This window comes from Rhinichthys klamathensis, unplaced genomic scaffold (genome assembly GCF_029890125.1).
Source record: "Rhinichthys klamathensis goyatoka isolate OS25496 unplaced genomic scaffold, OSU_Roscu_1.1 h1tg000127l_1, whole genome shotgun sequence".
Classification (NCBI taxonomy): Eukaryota; Metazoa; Chordata; class Actinopteri; order Cypriniformes; family Leuciscidae; genus Rhinichthys; species Rhinichthys klamathensis.
In genome coordinates, this window is record NW_026606664.1 from 5299772 (window position 1) to 5318051 (window position 18280).

An 18280-nucleotide genomic window follows, 5' to 3' on the forward strand; every position below is an offset into this window, starting at 1 on the left:
CTGGAATAAATATTATCACGCTTTCCACAAAAATATTAAGCAGCGCAACTGTTTTTAACATTGATAATAATCAGAAATGTTTCTTGAGCATATTATAATGATTTCTGAAGAATCATTTAACAATGAAACTGAAGTAATGACTGCTGAAAATTCAGCTTTGCCATCACAGGAATAAATACAATTTTTAAATAGATTAAAATGTTTGTTTTTTACAAATAAATGCAACAGTGGTGAGCATAAAAGACTTGCTGGATCAGAACAATGGACACTGATTTACATCCTAATGTTTCTTTATAGGTTTACTTGAGCTCGTTCATGTTTTCGTGATAGGCTGCATCAAATTTCAGTTTTGTAATCAAGTGAGGCCCAATGCTTATGAATCCAGTGAATGTCTGGTAACATTTTGACCAAATTAGGTGGATAATTTTTTTCAGGCACATCTGTGGTTGAGGTTAAGGCAACTGACGCAGATGATCCCACATATGGAAACAGTGCCAGAGTTGTGTACAGCATCCTTGAGGGACAACCCTATTTCTCAGTGGAACCAAAAACAGGTAAATGTTTATTTCTTTGCAATGTTGTCAGTAAAATATTAACACACTAAAATGTTGAGATTTAAAGCTTATCCAGCAACATCATTCTCACCCGTCAATCTCTTTAGCTAAACAGTGTGAAGTGTACATTTTAAATCAGATTAATAAAAAAAAAATTGTAACTTGAGGAAGAAGTCTTCTCAAGGCATTGACGTGGTAACCACCAATTCCTGTAATGGAAATATGGAAACGTCAGGAGACCGCTATTTTGATTGACTCACTTAAAGACAGAAAAAGTTGATGGGACTTGCGATGAAGTTACTGCCGCACATTAGCAACTGATTACAGGGAATGAAATCCTTAATGTAATCAGCACTCTAGCTGTAACTGAGGTCATTTCCACATATGGACTCAATCAACTGGGTAAATTACAAACCTTGATTAAACTTTTTCTTCCTTTTCTTTTAAAGTGTACTGCTAATTTTAGAGACGTCACCACAACATGCAGGGGAAAATGAAGCCAGATATAGCAAATAGCAGCGGTTATTGATTAGGATTTATCGTAGCTTTCTGTGTGCAAAAAGGAAGTAGGTACTATTTAATCACTCTCAGTGTGCCAAGAAATAATTCCAAAACTAACAATGACTTGGAGAGGAAATTGATTTACAGTCCTGCACTGGCTTCAGTGAATTTGACTCATCGATGAGAGATCCATTATGATATGGCCTAACAAATCTGAAAAAGGTCATTGCTGTTTAGATTACTAAATGGTAATCCTATTTTAATTGATGCACACTCCATATCCCTATAATACAGAAGGGAAGAGATCCATATTGTAATCTAGATGCTTTTTTACAGCTCTTTCAGGCCAGAAGGATGTTATCATTACACAGTACATCTCATGCATCAACACCCCCCATATTTCTTACATTTTAATCAACACTAGGCAGCAGGACGTTCAGTAAAACAGTTCAAACTTTTCTGTGCAGGCATAGTGAGGACAGCTCTGCCCAACATGGATCGAGAAGCACGGGACCAGTATCTTCTGGTAATCCAAGCCAAAGACATGGTTGGCCAAATGGGTGGACTCTCAGGCACCACGTCGGTGACGGTCACGCTGATGGACGTTAACGACAACCCGCCCCGCTTTTCACGGAGTATGATTCTATTACCGACTATAAAGCAAACGTGGACATGATCCATCATTATCGCATGCTGTCTCTCCATTTAAATTGCATGAGTGCAATCTGAGATGTTTATTAACTCAGGCTGATCTTGTATTATAGAAATCAATCGCTCGCGGTAGTTGCTGTGTAATTATCAGGTAGATGATCTTCTGAATAGAACTGAACAATCTTCTTTTATAATAGAGGATTTTTTTGATTATTTTCATAGTCCTTTCTGGCCCTATTTTTAGCTGCACGACGCCTTCACCACCATCATTATGTGTCCGGGAAAGTGTAGAGCTCAGACTATCCTCGTGCTTGCTATAGATATAGAGTGGCTTACCTGCTACGGAGCAGAGGGATACATTATTAGCTCAGACCCAGCTAACAGCTGGGTGATAAGGAAGGAAAAAAGAGAAATAGCATCATCAATAACCTCTGTGTGTGGGTGTGTGTGTTTGTCGGGTCTGTTTTGCAGAATCCTATCAGTTTGCTGTGCCTGAATCCCTGCCTGTGGCGTCAGTGGTGGCCAAGATAAAAGCCTTGGATTCTGACATCGGACCAAGCGCTGAGATGGACTACAGAATTATAGAGGGCGATGGCCTTGGGGTGTTCAGGGTCGCACCAGACAAAGATACCCAAGAAGGAGTCATAACTCTGCAGAAGGTAGGCCATAGACAGCCCAAACCTTATATGTACTTTCAGCCCCATTGCTATGATGGCAAATAAGGAAATAAGTTTTGCTTATGGGCAAAACTATCCATTGTGAACAACACTTATGATAGAATTCATTGTTGTTGTTGTTGTTTTTTTTTTACTAGAATTCCTTTTTCAACATTTTTGGTTAAAAGATACTGCATAGCAGGCATTCTGCTTGAAAAATAAGCATCACAATTTAGATTTCCTGAAAAACAGACCGCAGGCAGTAAGGATCCATGACCAGACCTCACAAATTGTCACCCTGGCTACTGGTGTCCCCCAGGGCCATGTCCTCAGCCCTCTATTGTTCTCGCTGTTGACTCTAAGCCTGGTTGCCAGGCACCCCGGCAACCATATCATCAACTTTAGAGATGACATCGCAGTGCTTGGGCTCATCAATAACAATGATGAGATATCATGCAGAGAGGAGATGAGAGACCTAGAAAAATGTTGAGGAGTCAACAACCATCTCTTAATGTCAACAAGACAAAAGAGATAATTGTTGACTTCAGGAAATCAACAGTGTTTGGAAACTGCTCTTCCTCTCACTGGAAGCCCCTACAGTGCAGGCTGCTCAGCATGTTACTTCCCCCAAGCAGTGTCTAAAGAAAGTCAGTAGCAGAATGAAGGACAATACTTTAGCCTTCAGCTTTTTTGCCCTTATTCATTCTGGGAAAAGCCTCGGGAGCCATACACTCCTGAACCACTGTACCCGAGAACAGTTTCTTCCCAAAGGCGATCATGCTCCTCAACTTCTTTGACCCACCATACGCCCCCCCCCCCCCCCCCCCCCCCCCCCCCCTGTGTACTATATGTTAAAGAAATAAAAACTCAAACAGGGGCATTTTTTGCCACCATATCTTGAATTTTGGGGGCATTTTAATTTATTTTTGCTTTTTACTAAAACCACTTTACACCATATCAGTCCTTCATTTATCATAGTGTAATGTGTTTTGCTTCTAGCATATATTGTATATATTTTTATATGGGTCAATGACATGACACAAATTTATTTGGATATAACACTATTTTAGATTGTTCACAAATATCTCTATTATAAATGTTTTCAATTTCTGAATTAGAATACATTTGATATTTTTTTGTGGGGCATAAAGAAAAAAAAAACTGTCTAGAGATTGTAATGCTTGGGGTATGGAGACATCTTTGGAGTTTGGCATAAAAATGTATTGTTGTTTCTTTAAGAATATGCCTTAGTATGAATCTGTTCTGTTTCATAATATTACGATTTAATAAAATATAAAATATTGATAAACTCCAAAATCCCAAGAAAACTTTTAATATTTTTATGATATCTTGAAACTCATTTTTTCAAGGTTTTATAATATTTTATTTTGAATTAAGCCGTTTTTTGGAATTTGGGGACTAGATTTGTACACTCCAGCTGTATGGAAAATATTTTATTACTTTTTACCTGGTTACACCTCTTGACATTTACACAGAGAAATTAGATTGAAATATTTGTAGAAAAAGGTTTTCAAAAAGTATACAGCCAACATGAATACAAAAATAATCTGTCTGAAATCTTGTGTTTCGAACTCTGTATGTTGTATATACAGTATGTTATATATTTGCACTGTGGTTTCCAGGGAAACTGTGTAGGATAGAATTGACAATAAACTGACTCTGACTTCTCATTTTAAAGCTACATTTAAACGTTCACAAGTCCTGGATTTGGCTTTGTTGCACCCTCAGGGAAGTTATGTATTGTCAGTGATATGGAGGAGGCACGGAAGGTAGTTTTCAATGCGTTGCATATTACAGCAGACAGGAGTGATAAACGACTATATGAGAAAGTATTCCACAAGACATTTTCGGCATCATGTATCTCTGTCTTAAAATCAATGTACTGCTTTGACACTGTTCTTTTCTGTCCTGTCAATCGATAGCAATACTTAAATGAAATATGAGAGCTAAAAGGAGAGGATCAAGGTTTCTTGGATGCATTATATATGTACACACATCCCATGGCTAGATTTCAAATCTGAACTCTGTTTTTGACTTGCCTGGATCCTTACCACATAGTCTCTGTCCTTGTTTATAATTTCAAAACTATCTCTTCAACACTTCCCCCCTCTCTCCCTCCCTCCTTTTGTGCTCTTTACCTCAGAATCTTGACTTTGAAACAAAGTCAAGCTACACTCTGAAAATTGAGGCATCCAACAGGAACATAGACCCACGGTTCTTGTCTCAAGGACCGTTCAGTGATACGGCGATGGTGAGGCTAACTGTGGAGAATGTAGATGAGCCTCCTATCTTCTCCTCTCCGCTCAGTAAAATGGTTGTCTCTGAAGCTGCTAAAGTGGGAACCATCATAGGGACCGTCTCTGCACTGGACCCGGACTCCACCAATAGTCCCATCAGGTAAGGCATGGCCTCATGGAATTACTTCACACCGTAGTGATTCTGGTTTTATGAAGGGAAGATTAAATCTTGAGAACGACTACAGCGTTTTATTAAAAATATAAAAATATAAGACTGATTTTCGTATTTAGATAATATCTATTGTCTTTAGCTGGATTGCATTCAACCCTTGCAGTGTAATATGTCTCTGGATAGAGATCTGATCACTCAAACCTGTGCAAAATGGCTTATGAAAAAATACGTTTTTGAAAAAGTCTTTTATGCTCACAAAGGCTGCATATATTTGATTAAATATACAGTAAAACAGTAATTTTGTGAAATAGTGTTACATTTAAAAATAGTTTACATTTTACAATGTTTTTTTGTTTGTAATGATAAATCTGAATTTTAAGCATCACTACTCCAGTCTTCAGTGGCCCTGTCCCAAATGGCACACTACGGACTTGTGGACTTCCTCAGAGTCCACACTTCGGTGACGTCATGTAGTGCAGACCTATAGGGCCCTTAGCGCGAGTCCGCGAGGGCGCATTGAGAGGTATTTTTGGGACAGACTCGATCGTCACGCCGGAAACAGGAAGACGGTCTGATTGTTGTTATGGACAGGAGCTACAGGTTCGGGGAAATATGCTGCCTATTGTTGTTGTGTTTACATATGACTCAGTAAAGCCCTGACATTCTGTTCTATTTATTTAATGAATCATAATGCGATCGTATTATTCAGCTCGCTATTATTAGCCTATGTTTGAGACATCAACCACTGGTCGATGATCATAATGTTTGTATAAACTTGTCATAAAAACCGTAATGATAATTAGACTTAAATATTTTCTTCTCAGCCGTGTTAACAATTGTCCGTGAGCGAAATCTCCTCCCATCCGTTGTCTGATTGGCCTTTCGCAAGGATTCCTGGGTAGTTAAAGTGCGTGGAGCCTGCATTTATGCGGGCTTCGCGGAAGACCGCTTCAAGGGTACAAAGGGGGCGCTGCTGAGCACACTTCAGAGCGTTAAAATGCTAAATGGGACGGCCTACGGACTCGTAGACTCGCCGAGCACGCACATTTTAAGTCCACGAGACTGAAAGTCCGCATGAAGAGCGCCATTTGGGACAGGGCCAGTGTCACAGAAACTTCAGAAATCTTTCTAATATGCTGATTTGCTGCTCAAGGAACATTTATTATTATTATTATTAATAATTTAGAAAACACTTGTGCTGCTTAAAGGTGCATGTAAGAATCTTGCAGTAAAATATCCAAAAACCACTAGGCCAATGTTATATATTTTGTTTGGTTGATTACTTACAATATCCCAAATGTTTCCAACTAATTTGTAAATCGTGAGAAAATTGCGATTTTATCCAAGGAACCGGGACGTTTGAGCAGGTGTGAGGGAGTCGCCAGTCAATGGCGTCATATCCGCATTACCCTCGGTTTCCGCTCGTACTGCCATAGTAACCATGGCGACAGACGTGGACAACTGAGTTACGCCTAGCGGTACGCTTACGCTGTTGTTGTTTTGTTCAAACATTTTGGACCATGGCAAGCAGACTTGGCAAACAAAAAGAGGACTAAAACGAGGATCAATATAATTTTCGAGATGCCGAGACCCGAGAGCTCCACGTCCGCGACTAACTTCGACTTGACAGAGACACGAGTGTTGCATGTACTTTATTAGACAGGTGAGCAAATGTACATAAAACTAATCAATGTTATATACTGTAGTTCAACATGATGAAATGTTAGAATATGATCTGTATGTTATTCTAATGTTGATCTAGCTTACTGCTGGTCTCATACAGCCAACAAACTAACACATAACATTCAACACACTTAAATGCAGTTTAGTGTGATAGTGTAACTGTTAGACCAAGTGAAACAACGCTGCGTTACCTCACAAGTTTCATTCGTCTAATAAACTGACCTGTGTGAGTAGTAATAAAGCACTTGTGTGTAGTTCGTAGAATTAATTGTCCTTATTACTTTATATCCGTGGGATTCGCGTGTGGCGCTGATATCTGTCTCTCATTAGCAATCGAGCCCTGCTTCATACCACAGTCATCATAAACATTATTAGATCCATCAGCTTGACGACAAGATCCATAATTCCGCTTAATGCTTTGCGTCATCAACCTACGCCTTTGTTATTTTAAGAGGTTAGCGACCCCTAGCGGTGAAAAAACTTACATATTGTAGCTTTAATTTTTTTGTAAAAAAAAAAAACATGATGCCTTTTTTCAGGATTCTTAGAAACTAGAAAGTTTATAGAACAGCATTTACTTGAAATATAAATATTTTGCCAAATATCATTGCTGTCACTTTTGATCCATTTAGAACGTCCTTGCTGTAGTTTATTTTGTCTTTAAAAAGGTCGGGTGCTATCTGATATCTGAGTCAATCACATAAAAACATGTTAAAGTAAAGGAGGCCAAAGACAACACATATGCAAGCCATTAGTGTCATTATTGTAGAATTAAAATATTTTGTTTTTGTGGGAGTGGATGCAAATGTTGACTATAAATGAGTTGTGGGGCTCAGTTGTTTTGTGCTAAAAGACAAACGCTCATAATTAAGTAGTTCTGTGACTAAGAGCCAGTGAAAATAATGATTGCTGCTTGGGCTTGTAGCTATGGCTAAAGGGCATATCTATAGAATTCATTTAAAAGTCAAAGCTTGAAATTCATTAAAACTTTTTTCCCCAGGTATTCAATAGACAGAAACACAGACTTGGAGCGATTTTTCAACATTGAGTCATCAACAGGAGTCATCAGCACGGCTAAGCCATTAGACAGAGAAGCCAATGCTGTACATAACATCACCATCCTGGCTACTGAAAGCTGTAAGTAACCTCAAATTAATTTGTGCAAGTATGGAGCTAATTTATATGGTTACTGTTATGGTTTGAGGGTCTTCTGTAAATTTGTGGTTACATTGAAAGTAGTTATCTTTCTCGGCTGAAATAAAGAATGAAACACAAAATATGATCTGTGAATGAGGCCTGATTTATATATATGTGCTACGGCGCTCCTTTTTATTATCGAACAATGTATGTCAATTACAGAAAATGCTACTGCTCGATTTGTCCTTCATAATTGAGCTCTTCTAAACGTTTTATTGAAAGATACCCAACTCGCTTTCCTTTCGGTTTGAATGGTGAAGTGTTGAGCAGTTGCATCTTCGTTTTTTTGCAATCCTAAATTCTATTAGGATGAAATCCTTCATAAAATGAATGCCTTGAATTTCACAATGAATATCATTATCCCAAGGCTGCCTCGACTAACAGTTAGCACTGCTCTGGAGTGATCAATATGTCCAACCATATCCTATGTGAATGTCGCGCCTCTCTGTCTTGCCGCACAGCAGATATAGCATAAGCGTTTAATCTATGCGAGTGCGCTCTGGCCAGGATAGGAACAGATGCTGCGCCACTGAGTTGACCGCTGTCCATTGGCACCTCCAGAATCCGTGTAGCTTGATCGAGTCTTGTCCTGATTGTAGCCGATGGGCAGAACTGCAGCTTCCTCTCCCACCTAACTTTTGATGCTGATTTTCACCGTGACCTTCACTCAAGTGCATCTGTTTTCTCAAATCCCCTGCAGTCTTCGCACAGACAGCCATAACCATATTGACTTGAGTGATGGAGGGGAATAATATCCATCATGTGGTTACATTTTTAACCCATATCCATAAATGTGGACACACTTAACCAAAGTTTGCTGGTTCACCCTCATAGACAATCAGTCATTGTCAGAGGCATCCACTGTCTCTGAAATGGGTTTTGGCAGAGAAGATTGAAATGTCCTCTTCTATTTGTCTGTAAGAATGAGACAGAGGCTTGCTAGCTACCAAAAGGTAGCCTCAAAGTTCTTTGTCATTAGGCATTGTTTGGTAAGGTGTTAATGGCCTTGAAATTTTTGGATTTTGGAAAATGTATATTTTAGATTCTAATGGCAACCATATTTGAAAGGGACATTCATTAAAGTTGCTTCGTATGCAAGAATCTCTTTGTAGTTCTTGTAAAATTATTATAAATGTGACCACACAATCTATGTTAAAGGTGCTATTTGGAACTTTTCTTCTAAAATGAATCCTTTTTTTATTGCCTGTGTGTGAAGGGGTTGTAATCACACATTACAATGATCCACTTGTCGGGTTTTACTATTACCTCTGAAGGCCAGTATTCCTATTTCTATGTGAAGTCTCCGGGTCGGATTTACCGCGAAATCCAACGGATGTGACGTGCATGCGCGCTCACGAGCCTCTCTCCTTATATACAGTCTATTGTAGACGGTCAGGGAGTTACGTCCGGTCAAAGGCGCACGTTTTTCGGCTTATATCTCAGTCAATCTTTGATCAATATTCCCAAGACTCTAATCGTTCGTAGTGCTGGACGGGGCCTTTCGAACGAGCCCACCCCCGAGGTCCAACTCGCCCGGCTCCCCGAGTTATAGCCGTTCGAAATCGGGGGTCCCAGCGAACGGCGATCCGGTAGGGGGCATCACCGAGGCCCGCCACTCTAGCGTTCGGGCAAGGGTTCCCCTGGGACCTCCTCCCCCGAATTTGAGCTCTCTGGGTCTTTGCGTTCCAGAGATACGAGCGATTTTCTTCTGAGATCGTGACGTCACCGGCGTCCGCAATTTTGCAGCGCGCCCGATGGTTTTCTGCTAATATCTCCGCGAAAACACCACCCAAAACTATGGAACTTATATGGTTCTTTTCAGCTCGACTAGATGGTCCCAACGAGCTCGGTGCTCGCCGAATCCGTCTAGTATTCGCCGAGATATTTGCGTAATAGACGGTATTGTCTATGAGTTTGAGCACGAGCGCTCTTGTAAAATTTGGTTGCAATCTGAAACATCACCACTAGAGGCCGCTAAAAGTTATGTAGAGCACCTTTAATGTGCAATATTCTACGTCAGTTACCGTAAACAGCCTTCATTTAGGAGAATTGACTTTATTACAGAACTGTTTATTTTGATAATTATTACCAGGGACATTGTGATATTTAGTTTTTTCTGCAATATTTATTGCGATATGGAAAAACAAATTAATCATTTTATAATGATTTGGATGTTTTTTTTTTGGGGGGGGGGGGGGGGGGGGTGCATCTCTAGCCTGACTATGTCAGACTTCGTACTTCTGCTCAATTTCAGTTCGCTTCTGTACTCAGTCTGAGATAGCGACCTATCTCTCAGTTCACTCGAACTGTGACGACACTAGGGGAATGCCCTTCAGCGTAGCGCGTCTGAATTTATGAATTAAATCGAATCCAATCCTATTGGCGTTGCATGATGACGTAGCGTGTGACTGCATAAGCGGATGTATACAAAAGCACGCCGGCACACAGAAATGCCAGCTTTTTGCTACTCAGCAAGCGCTCTGTGTGTTTGAAACTGTGAGTCTTATTTGGTGTTGTTTGTCACTGTTATTCCAAAGCTCATCATGCCCGAACAGTTAAAAAAATGTGTGTTCCCCTGCCCATGCTATCTTACGGCTGGGGACACACACGAAATGTGTGTGTCTTGTCTGGAAAGCCAGCACGCTCAAGCAGCTCTCGAGGGGGCTGCTTGCGCTCACTGTGAGTCCTTATCAGTGAGAGTGCTGCGTTCTCGGTTGGCTTTGTTTACGAATGATGGCCAAATGCGTTCTCCCCGCGGTTCAGGTCCCGCATCTGCCGAGGCAATGCGGCGGCTTAGATCGTGGGGATCGCAGAGAGATCTTTTAGGCAACAGTGGGACTGCCGAGGCACTTTCCCACTCTTCGTCTGAAAGCTCAGGTTCCCCTATTCCCCGTTCGGGAGCCCGCACCGCGGCTTCTCCTATTCGGGATGATGACCCCGTTTTACACCTCTCTGATTCTGAGGAATTAGACGTGCTCAGTGTTGGGGAGGCGGAGCCTAATGAGAGACACGATACTGTTCAGCCTTCACCCAGCTATGGTGAATTAATGGAGGTTTTAACGCGGGCTGTGGCCAAGCTCGATATTTCTTAGCCACAAGAGTGGCAGGAAGCGTGTCCTAAAAGCAAGCTTGATGAGCGCTTCCTGCAGCACCGCACACAGCCTTCACGCCGGTCTCTTCCTTTCTGCCCTGATTTACACAATGAGTTGTGTAAATCTTGGAACAGGCCCTTTTCAGCGCGCCTGTCTAACCCCCCGATTTTAAATTACAGTAACATCGTGGGGGTTAGAGATAAGGGATATGGGATGGTGCCTCGGGTTGAGGAAGCACTAGCCCGCTAGCTACCTTTCACCCGACCTTGCGTCATCTTTGAAAACACCGGCGCTGCCTTCTAAGCCTTGCTGCACCACATCAGCTTTGGTGGGCAGAGCATACATGGCGGCGGATCGAGCTGCTGCGAGCCTGCACACAATGGCTATTTTGCAGGCCTACCAAGCCGACCTGTTGAGGGACATGGACCAGGGCGAGGGTCCCTCTGTTGACGATATAGCAGAGCTTCGCAGGGCCACAGATTTGTCCCTCCGGGTTACCAAGGAGACGGCACGTGCCATCGGTCGCTCCATGTCAGCTTGTGACACTGCCACAGTAAAGCCCTGCACGATGCTCACTTAAGTAAAAAAAAAAAAAATATATATATATTGTAAACTGTATGTATATGTGCCATGCCAAAATGTTTATCGTTTATTTTTTCTAATCTGCCTGTATGTTGATTTTGAGCATTTGCCTATGTTTTTTTGTTAGAGGGGGAATAGGGGGAACTTTTGTTGGACTCTTAGGACTCTTATTATGATGAGCCTAGGGTAAAGGAAGGGGCGGCCATTTTGAAAGGTGTTTTTTTGATGAGGTGGCAGGTTATTTTTTTGGGCTAACCTAGCTCACTAAAAGGTGGCCCAAAAAGGATCTCTGGGAAGAGTCTTGGTGTATTAGACGTTGGAGCTGTATCATCTGCGCACGCTCTGGTCTGGGATATACATGGTGGACTATACTTTGGGGACTTTTTTCCAGCTGGAGGATAATCTGTTTTTTTGTGGGGCCTTGAACCAGTGGATTTATACTTTTTTCTCTTTTTGGGGACATTGTTTTTTTTATCCGGACTTTAATTTGCCTACCTACCCCAAAGCAGAAAAGGACTGAGACAGGACTGTTGAGTATTGTCTTTGTTATTTATATTTTGCTTGCACGGACTTACTACTTTTGAACTTTCTCTATATGGAATATTTTCTTTGAGTTTTATACAAAGAGTCAACAGCTTTATGTTATGTTTTTGTGTGCGTCTAAGTTGCCTTTATATTTTCAATACAATGTTTTTTGGGGACTTTGCTGTCTTTGCAATCATGCTGCAATCATCAAAGTGGTTTTGATCAAGAGTAAAAGGAAACAATAGTCAACTCCCCTTGTTATAATGATTCAACCATTTTATGAAGAGTTGAAGTTGTTATAAGCTTTGGTAACCACGGAGAGACACCTGTCTGGCATTAAGGAGAAGGACAGGGCCTTCCTCCTTGATGCACCCGTTTCAGCTTCTGGTCTGTTTAGGGAAGCTGTTAACGCTGTAAAGCAGGGCGAAGCATTTAAACAGTATCTCCCTCGCTGTTCAAGGTCCAGGAGGGCGGCTGCTAGAGAACAGCCACAGCCGTCTTCCAGTTCCTCTCATCGCCAGGCACAGAAAGCGAGTGTCGCCTCTAGAGCTCACCTTAACCCTCTGGGGACCAGAGTGTTTTTGGGGCCCTTGGGATGTTTTGACATGCACTGACATTTGTGCTTTTTTCAGTTATTTATAAACATGTTAATGGCAAAGGTGTAAATTCACTCTATATAGCACAGACGGGACTACCATGATAAGTGAGCAACATGTATGTACATGTTTGTATTTTTAATAGAATAATGTTTATGCGTGGTTATTGAAAAAAAATAAAAATGAAAGTTGCTGAAATAAGACCACAAAACACATATTGATTATTTCTTCACAAGACTTTTGAAAATTGTATCACATAGCCTAGAATATTTGCTCCAAAACTATGTGAGAATTATCCTGACTGCTCATTCAGATAAGTCAATAAAGTCTTTTACATTTTTAATGACGTGTTTTGTTTGAGAAAGCTTTATGCAGGAGGCTTGATCTCTCATTAATATGTGTGGCATTCCACACCTGAGAAAGACAAAGACCCTCCCATAATGGCCCTATTAGGTGCTATCAGGCCATATCATTACAGGAGCCTTGCACAAAGAATGAGGAGATTTAAAAAAGAATGGCTTTTAGATTGTTTGGATTTATATACGGAAAATACAGGGTGCATACGTCTGGACACTTCTATCACACACCCTTCACCATATAGACATGGTTTTATTTCAGTTCAAAGTTCAAAGTTAGAGTTGGAAACATCTTGAAAAGAAAATCTTTTTCTAAATCTAAGTCTTTTTCCATAAATGTCTTAGTTTGATCATACATATTTCAAAGTTGAGGATTCATTATTTTGATATAGCTTGCATTGGAACAAACATCTTAGTTGATTAGTTTATTGACAAAACATAAGCTTATTTGATGTCTTTATTTTGAAGCTTATTTGATGCTTATTTGATTTGAAAAACTTTATCCAAAACCAGTCAAAGAAATGTTCTTTTATTTCGTCTGTAACAGTGCGTATCTGTGCGTTCATTCATTCATACACACACACACACAGAGAGAGAAACATAATTCACATTTAAACAGTAGGATATGCTATTTGTCCGTTTACAGACACTAACGTTATTCTATATCGCGATTAGAACAAAGCACAAAACACTTACACTTCTCAGCTGAATCTGTTGCTCCTCCTCGAAGTGAAACCAGCACTTGTTCTGTGGTAAATGTCCCAGGATTATTCCTCATAGCCGCGCAAGACGAATCTTAATCTGACTAAAAAATATTGTGTATTTACAGCATTTGCCTGGGGGCGTTTATCTATTTTGCAAATGGCCTCAACACATTATCTTATGAATAGCGCGCTCTGCGAGTGGGTGTGAACACATTAACGATAATGAGCTGAGACAGGAGAAACTGTACTTCTCTTTAGTTTTTGACAGATTACATTGCAGGAGAATATTTGTTTTAAATGTGAATTGTTTTATTTAAAAGTAGAAATTTAAAGCGTTCTTTAGACGTATGTTTCATGTTTGTGTGATAAGTATTAGCAGAGTTTCCGTTCATTTTCCAGACATGTTTCAGAAAGATTTTTGCGGAGACAGAGTGAGCTGAAAGCGCACCCTGTTTATTTTATTTATTTTTAAAAAAGCACAAGGTTTTGATGTTAATGTGAGTGTACACAAAAAAAGAAGACCCTCTATAGTTTATAATCATGTATTGATTTTATTTATATGACCATAAATGACGGAGTATTTTAAGTCTATGTTGCTGCTATGTGAAAAAAAAACAGCAAAACGCGCGGGCGCGTTCTTGGTCCCCAGAGGGTTAATAAAGCTTGGGACTCTAGACGTCGCTCGTACCCGCAGCCTCCTGAGAGGACGGATCTGAGGACCGTCATCCAGTCCAGGAAGGCTAAGGGAAAGAGGTTCGAACTTTTATGAGACCTCAAAGGGCTGCCAGGGGGCCATCAAAGACCTGCACAAAACACTGGACACCAGCCCCGAGGGGCTGGTTCCCTTGGTGAATTTTGCAGAGGCATGGCAAAACCTCGCGAACATTTCTCCATGGGCCCTGCGCACTGTAGAAACTGGGTACAGACTGCAGTTCCATGTCCGCTCACCAAAATTCAACGGGGTGGTCTGGACTTCAGTGCACCCAGAGCAGGGTCTAGTGTTGCAACAGGAAGTTCACTCGCTGCTGGAAAAAGGGGCCATAGAGCGTGTCCCCCCTCCAGTCAGGGAGTCCGGGTTCAACAGCCGGTACTTCATAGTTCCAAAGAAGGATGGAGGGTTGCGTCCAATTTTAGATCTGAGGCATCTGAATCGGTCTCTGAGGAGGTTCAGGTTCAAGATGCTCACTATTCTTATTATCGTGAGTCAAATCCAATCCGAGGATTGGTTTGTCACGATAGATCTAAAGGACGCCTACTTCCACATTTTTCATCCTTCCATCTCACAGGAAGTTCATGAGGTTTGCTTTCGGGGGCGAAGCTTACCAATATCGGGTTCTTCCGTTCGGCCTAGCACTCGCACCTTTACCAAGTGTATGGATGCAGCTCTAGCACCCCTGAGGCTCGAGGGCATCAGGGTGCTCAATTACATCGACGACTGGTTGATATTGGCCCAGTCGCGAGAGCTGGCGATTCGGCATCAAGATGTCGTCTTCGCCCGCATCCAGAGCCTGGGGTTGAGACTCAACACGAAGAAGAGCGTGTTGACACCAGCCCAGAGAACCACGTTCCTGGGAGTGGTGTGGGACTCGGTCACGATGCAGGCACAGTTGTCTCCTGCTCGGATCGAGTCTATCCTGACCACAGTGTCCAGGATAAAGCTAGGCCAGACCGTCACTGTCAAACACTTTCAGAGGGTGTTGGGTCTCATGGCAGCAGCGTCCAGCGTGATACCTTGAGAGCTTTACAGTGGTGGTTGAGAACCAAGGAGTTTTCCCCGAGGGGAAATCCATTCCGATTGATAAGGGTTACGCGCAGATGCCTTCGTTCCCTATCAATTTGGAAGAAGCCTTGGTTCCTGTCCCAGGGTCCCAAATTGGGAGCGTTATGTCACCGGGTGTCTATTTCAACAGACGCCTCCCTCACGGGCTGGGGCGTGGTCATGGACGGCCGCTTTGCGAGAGGTTCCTGGCAGGACCATCATTCCTCTTGGCACATAAATTGCCTAGAAATGTTGGCGGTGTTCCGGGCTCTGAGGAGCTTCCTGCCAGACCTCCATGGTCGCCATGTCCTCGTGAGAACCGACAACATGTCGATGGTGTCTTATTTGAATCGCCAAGGGGGTCTGAGGTCGCGCCCTCTGTGCAGATTGGCGCATCAGATCCTCCTGTGGTCTCAGGAGAGACCATCATCTCTCAGGGCGATGTATGTCCCGGGACTTCATCTGCTCTGCCCTGTCAGGGCACTGCAGTGTTATATCCAGAGGTCCTCCTCATGGCGGAAGTCGGACCAGTTGCTGGTGTGTTTTGGGTCGCCCAGGAAGGGGCTTCCCGCCTCTAAGCAGACCATCAGCAACTGGATCGTTCAGACTATCTCCCTGGCCTATCAGGTGCGCAATTTGCCTTCACCTATGGCCGTGAGGGCTCACTCCACCAGAGGCATAGCCTCCTCTAGAGCCCTCCTTTCAGGGGTTTCTATCCATGACATATGTGAGGCGGCTGGCTGGGCCACTTCGCACACATTCATGAGGTTTTACAGTCTGGACCTTCCCTCTACACCCGGTGCACGAGTACTTTCGTCCTAAGTTGTGCCTGAAGACAGCTTCACACTTGGATGGGCAGGGTTCGTTGTGGTATAGTGGGTATCTCGTTCCCCTAGTGTCGTCACCGACGCAGTTTGAGTTCCCTCGAAAGGGAACGTCTCGGGTTACGTATGTAACCCTTGTTCCCTGAGAAAGGGAACGAGACACTGCGTCGGTTCGCCACACCTCACCCCGCCTGGAGCACTTGGGTGCCGGCGTGCTTTTGTATACATCCGCTTATGCCGTCACACGCTACGTCATCACGCAACGCCAATAGGATTGGATTCGATTTCATTCATAAATTCAGACACGCTACGCTGAAGGGCGTTCCCCTAGTGTCGTCACCGACGCAGTGTCTCGTTCCCTTTCTCAGGGAACAAGGGTTACATACGTAACCCGAGACGTTTTCCTCTGGCCTGAAAACAGCCGGCCAATCAACGAACAGTGAGCCGTGACGTAGATGCTAAGCGCCGAGTTTAAGATTGTATTTTAGGTTAGGGAAATTGAAAACGACCGCGGATATGGAGACACGGGATGCAGTTCGCTCTGTTGTGGAGAATATTCCCAGCATTTGCAAACTGAAGCCCGAAAAAGAAGACTGTTTGTTAAACATTTTGAATGGAGGTGATGTTTAAGTTGGAGGTGATTGCGTTATGTGATTGGCTTACGAGTAACCAATGATTTTATACTTCAGACAAGCGCCCCACTTTTTTTCACTTTAGAAGATGGCAATGTTAATCTTTAAAAACAGTAATTTAATATCACTGTAACGACTGTAATGAATAACGACGTAATGATTTTAGCTAGTTTAGTTGACTTATCAGACATTTTTCAGTTAAATGCCATAACATGAAAATAATCATTGGCTTATTGGGATTGACTACACTTTTAATATCAATACATACTTGCTATTAGTTTACAACATTTGTTACCTGACATAAGCTCAGGAATTATTCTAAATTTATTTCTCAAAACAGTCCTTATCAAGTAATCACAAATGACTGAGAAGGTCTTGAAAAAATCATGGAAATTCATTGGTCAAAAAAGTGTGGCTCTATTACATGTGACTGCACTTAACATGGTGAATTATGAGCCTGTGCCCAGGGGCCTCAGTTGTGACATTATAGTCACCGCCACGACAATGTGCTTAACAACCACTGTCCGTGCTATCGCGCTGAGGTAACTCATCACCCGTTTTATTGTTTAGACTAGAGCATTGTAAAGCCAGCTACGATACGTATGCAGCGATGACAGTCTGCCTGGATTTAATTCATGGTAGATCCCTTATCCTCTAAAAAGTCAAATTAATAAATGAATTAGCTCAAACTGCACACCGTTTCTCTCTTCCCGCGTGCAACTCAGCATGTTTCCTGCAGGTGTGTACGGGACGGAGGCAGACGGGCTCTATATATCTTGGGCTGAAGATAGTGGGAGGCATGAGTCATATATTTACTAGCGTGGTTTTGTTGGGATATGCGTTTTCCCTAAACCAGAGCGGCGTTTGTATTAGACAGTTAGGCTGAATTCTGCTAGCCCCGTAAAGAGCCAAGCTAGTGTGTTGCGTACAATAAATCACTGTTTTCAATGGAAATCAACTCCGAATGAGCCAGCATATTTCCAGCCCACTGCTGCTGTGTTCACACCTGCAGAATAGATTTATTTTTGCTCTCCATCAACTCATTTGGCTGAAGACCATGACCGCGTTTTGTCCTCATCGATGCCCCCCAATATCATCACCGGTGCCAAAATTATGGAAATCTCATAATACAGGACAGCTTGCAAAAACGCATGGAGTTTTTGTCGATTAGCACACAACTGAAATGCTCTTAATTGGTTTTGTTGTGCATTGTGAGCATGCAACGAATGTGAGAATGTAGCAATCAGCAGTCAGCCCACTCAAAGAATACTAGCAGCTGTGTCTGTTCTGGTTGACTGAAGGCAGTATGCCCTCAACAGGTGTTTGCTATTGGCTTGTGCTTAAGCGCCAATACCATATATCTACATTCATAGTTACACAACAAAAATAACCCAACACCCTTGTGCAGTCTGTTAATTTTTTGATTGCCAAGTGCAGTACGCCTGGTTGAAAGTATCACCTTATTTGCTAAAAACTTGACTCAGATGTATGTGCACAGGGCTTAACATTCAAACCATTCATGTATGTACCCGAGTCGT

At 42.3% G+C, this 18280-nt stretch overlaps 1 protein-coding gene across 1 annotated transcript in view; it reads left to right on the forward strand.

Annotated features, from left to right (window-relative positions):
• cdh7a (cadherin 7a) overlaps nucleotides 1–18280 on the forward strand; it is a 72122-nt gene that overhangs the window by 27827 nt on the left and 26015 nt on the right. The window contains exons 4-8 of the mRNA XM_056256641.1: nucleotides 435–554; nucleotides 1523–1690; nucleotides 2178–2365; nucleotides 4527–4780; nucleotides 7476–7612. Coding sequence (XP_056112616.1) covers nucleotides 435–554; nucleotides 1523–1690; nucleotides 2178–2365; nucleotides 4527–4780; nucleotides 7476–7612 — 867 coding nt within the window. The remainder of the gene's footprint in view (nucleotides 1–434; nucleotides 555–1522; nucleotides 1691–2177; nucleotides 2366–4526; nucleotides 4781–7475; nucleotides 7613–18280) is intronic.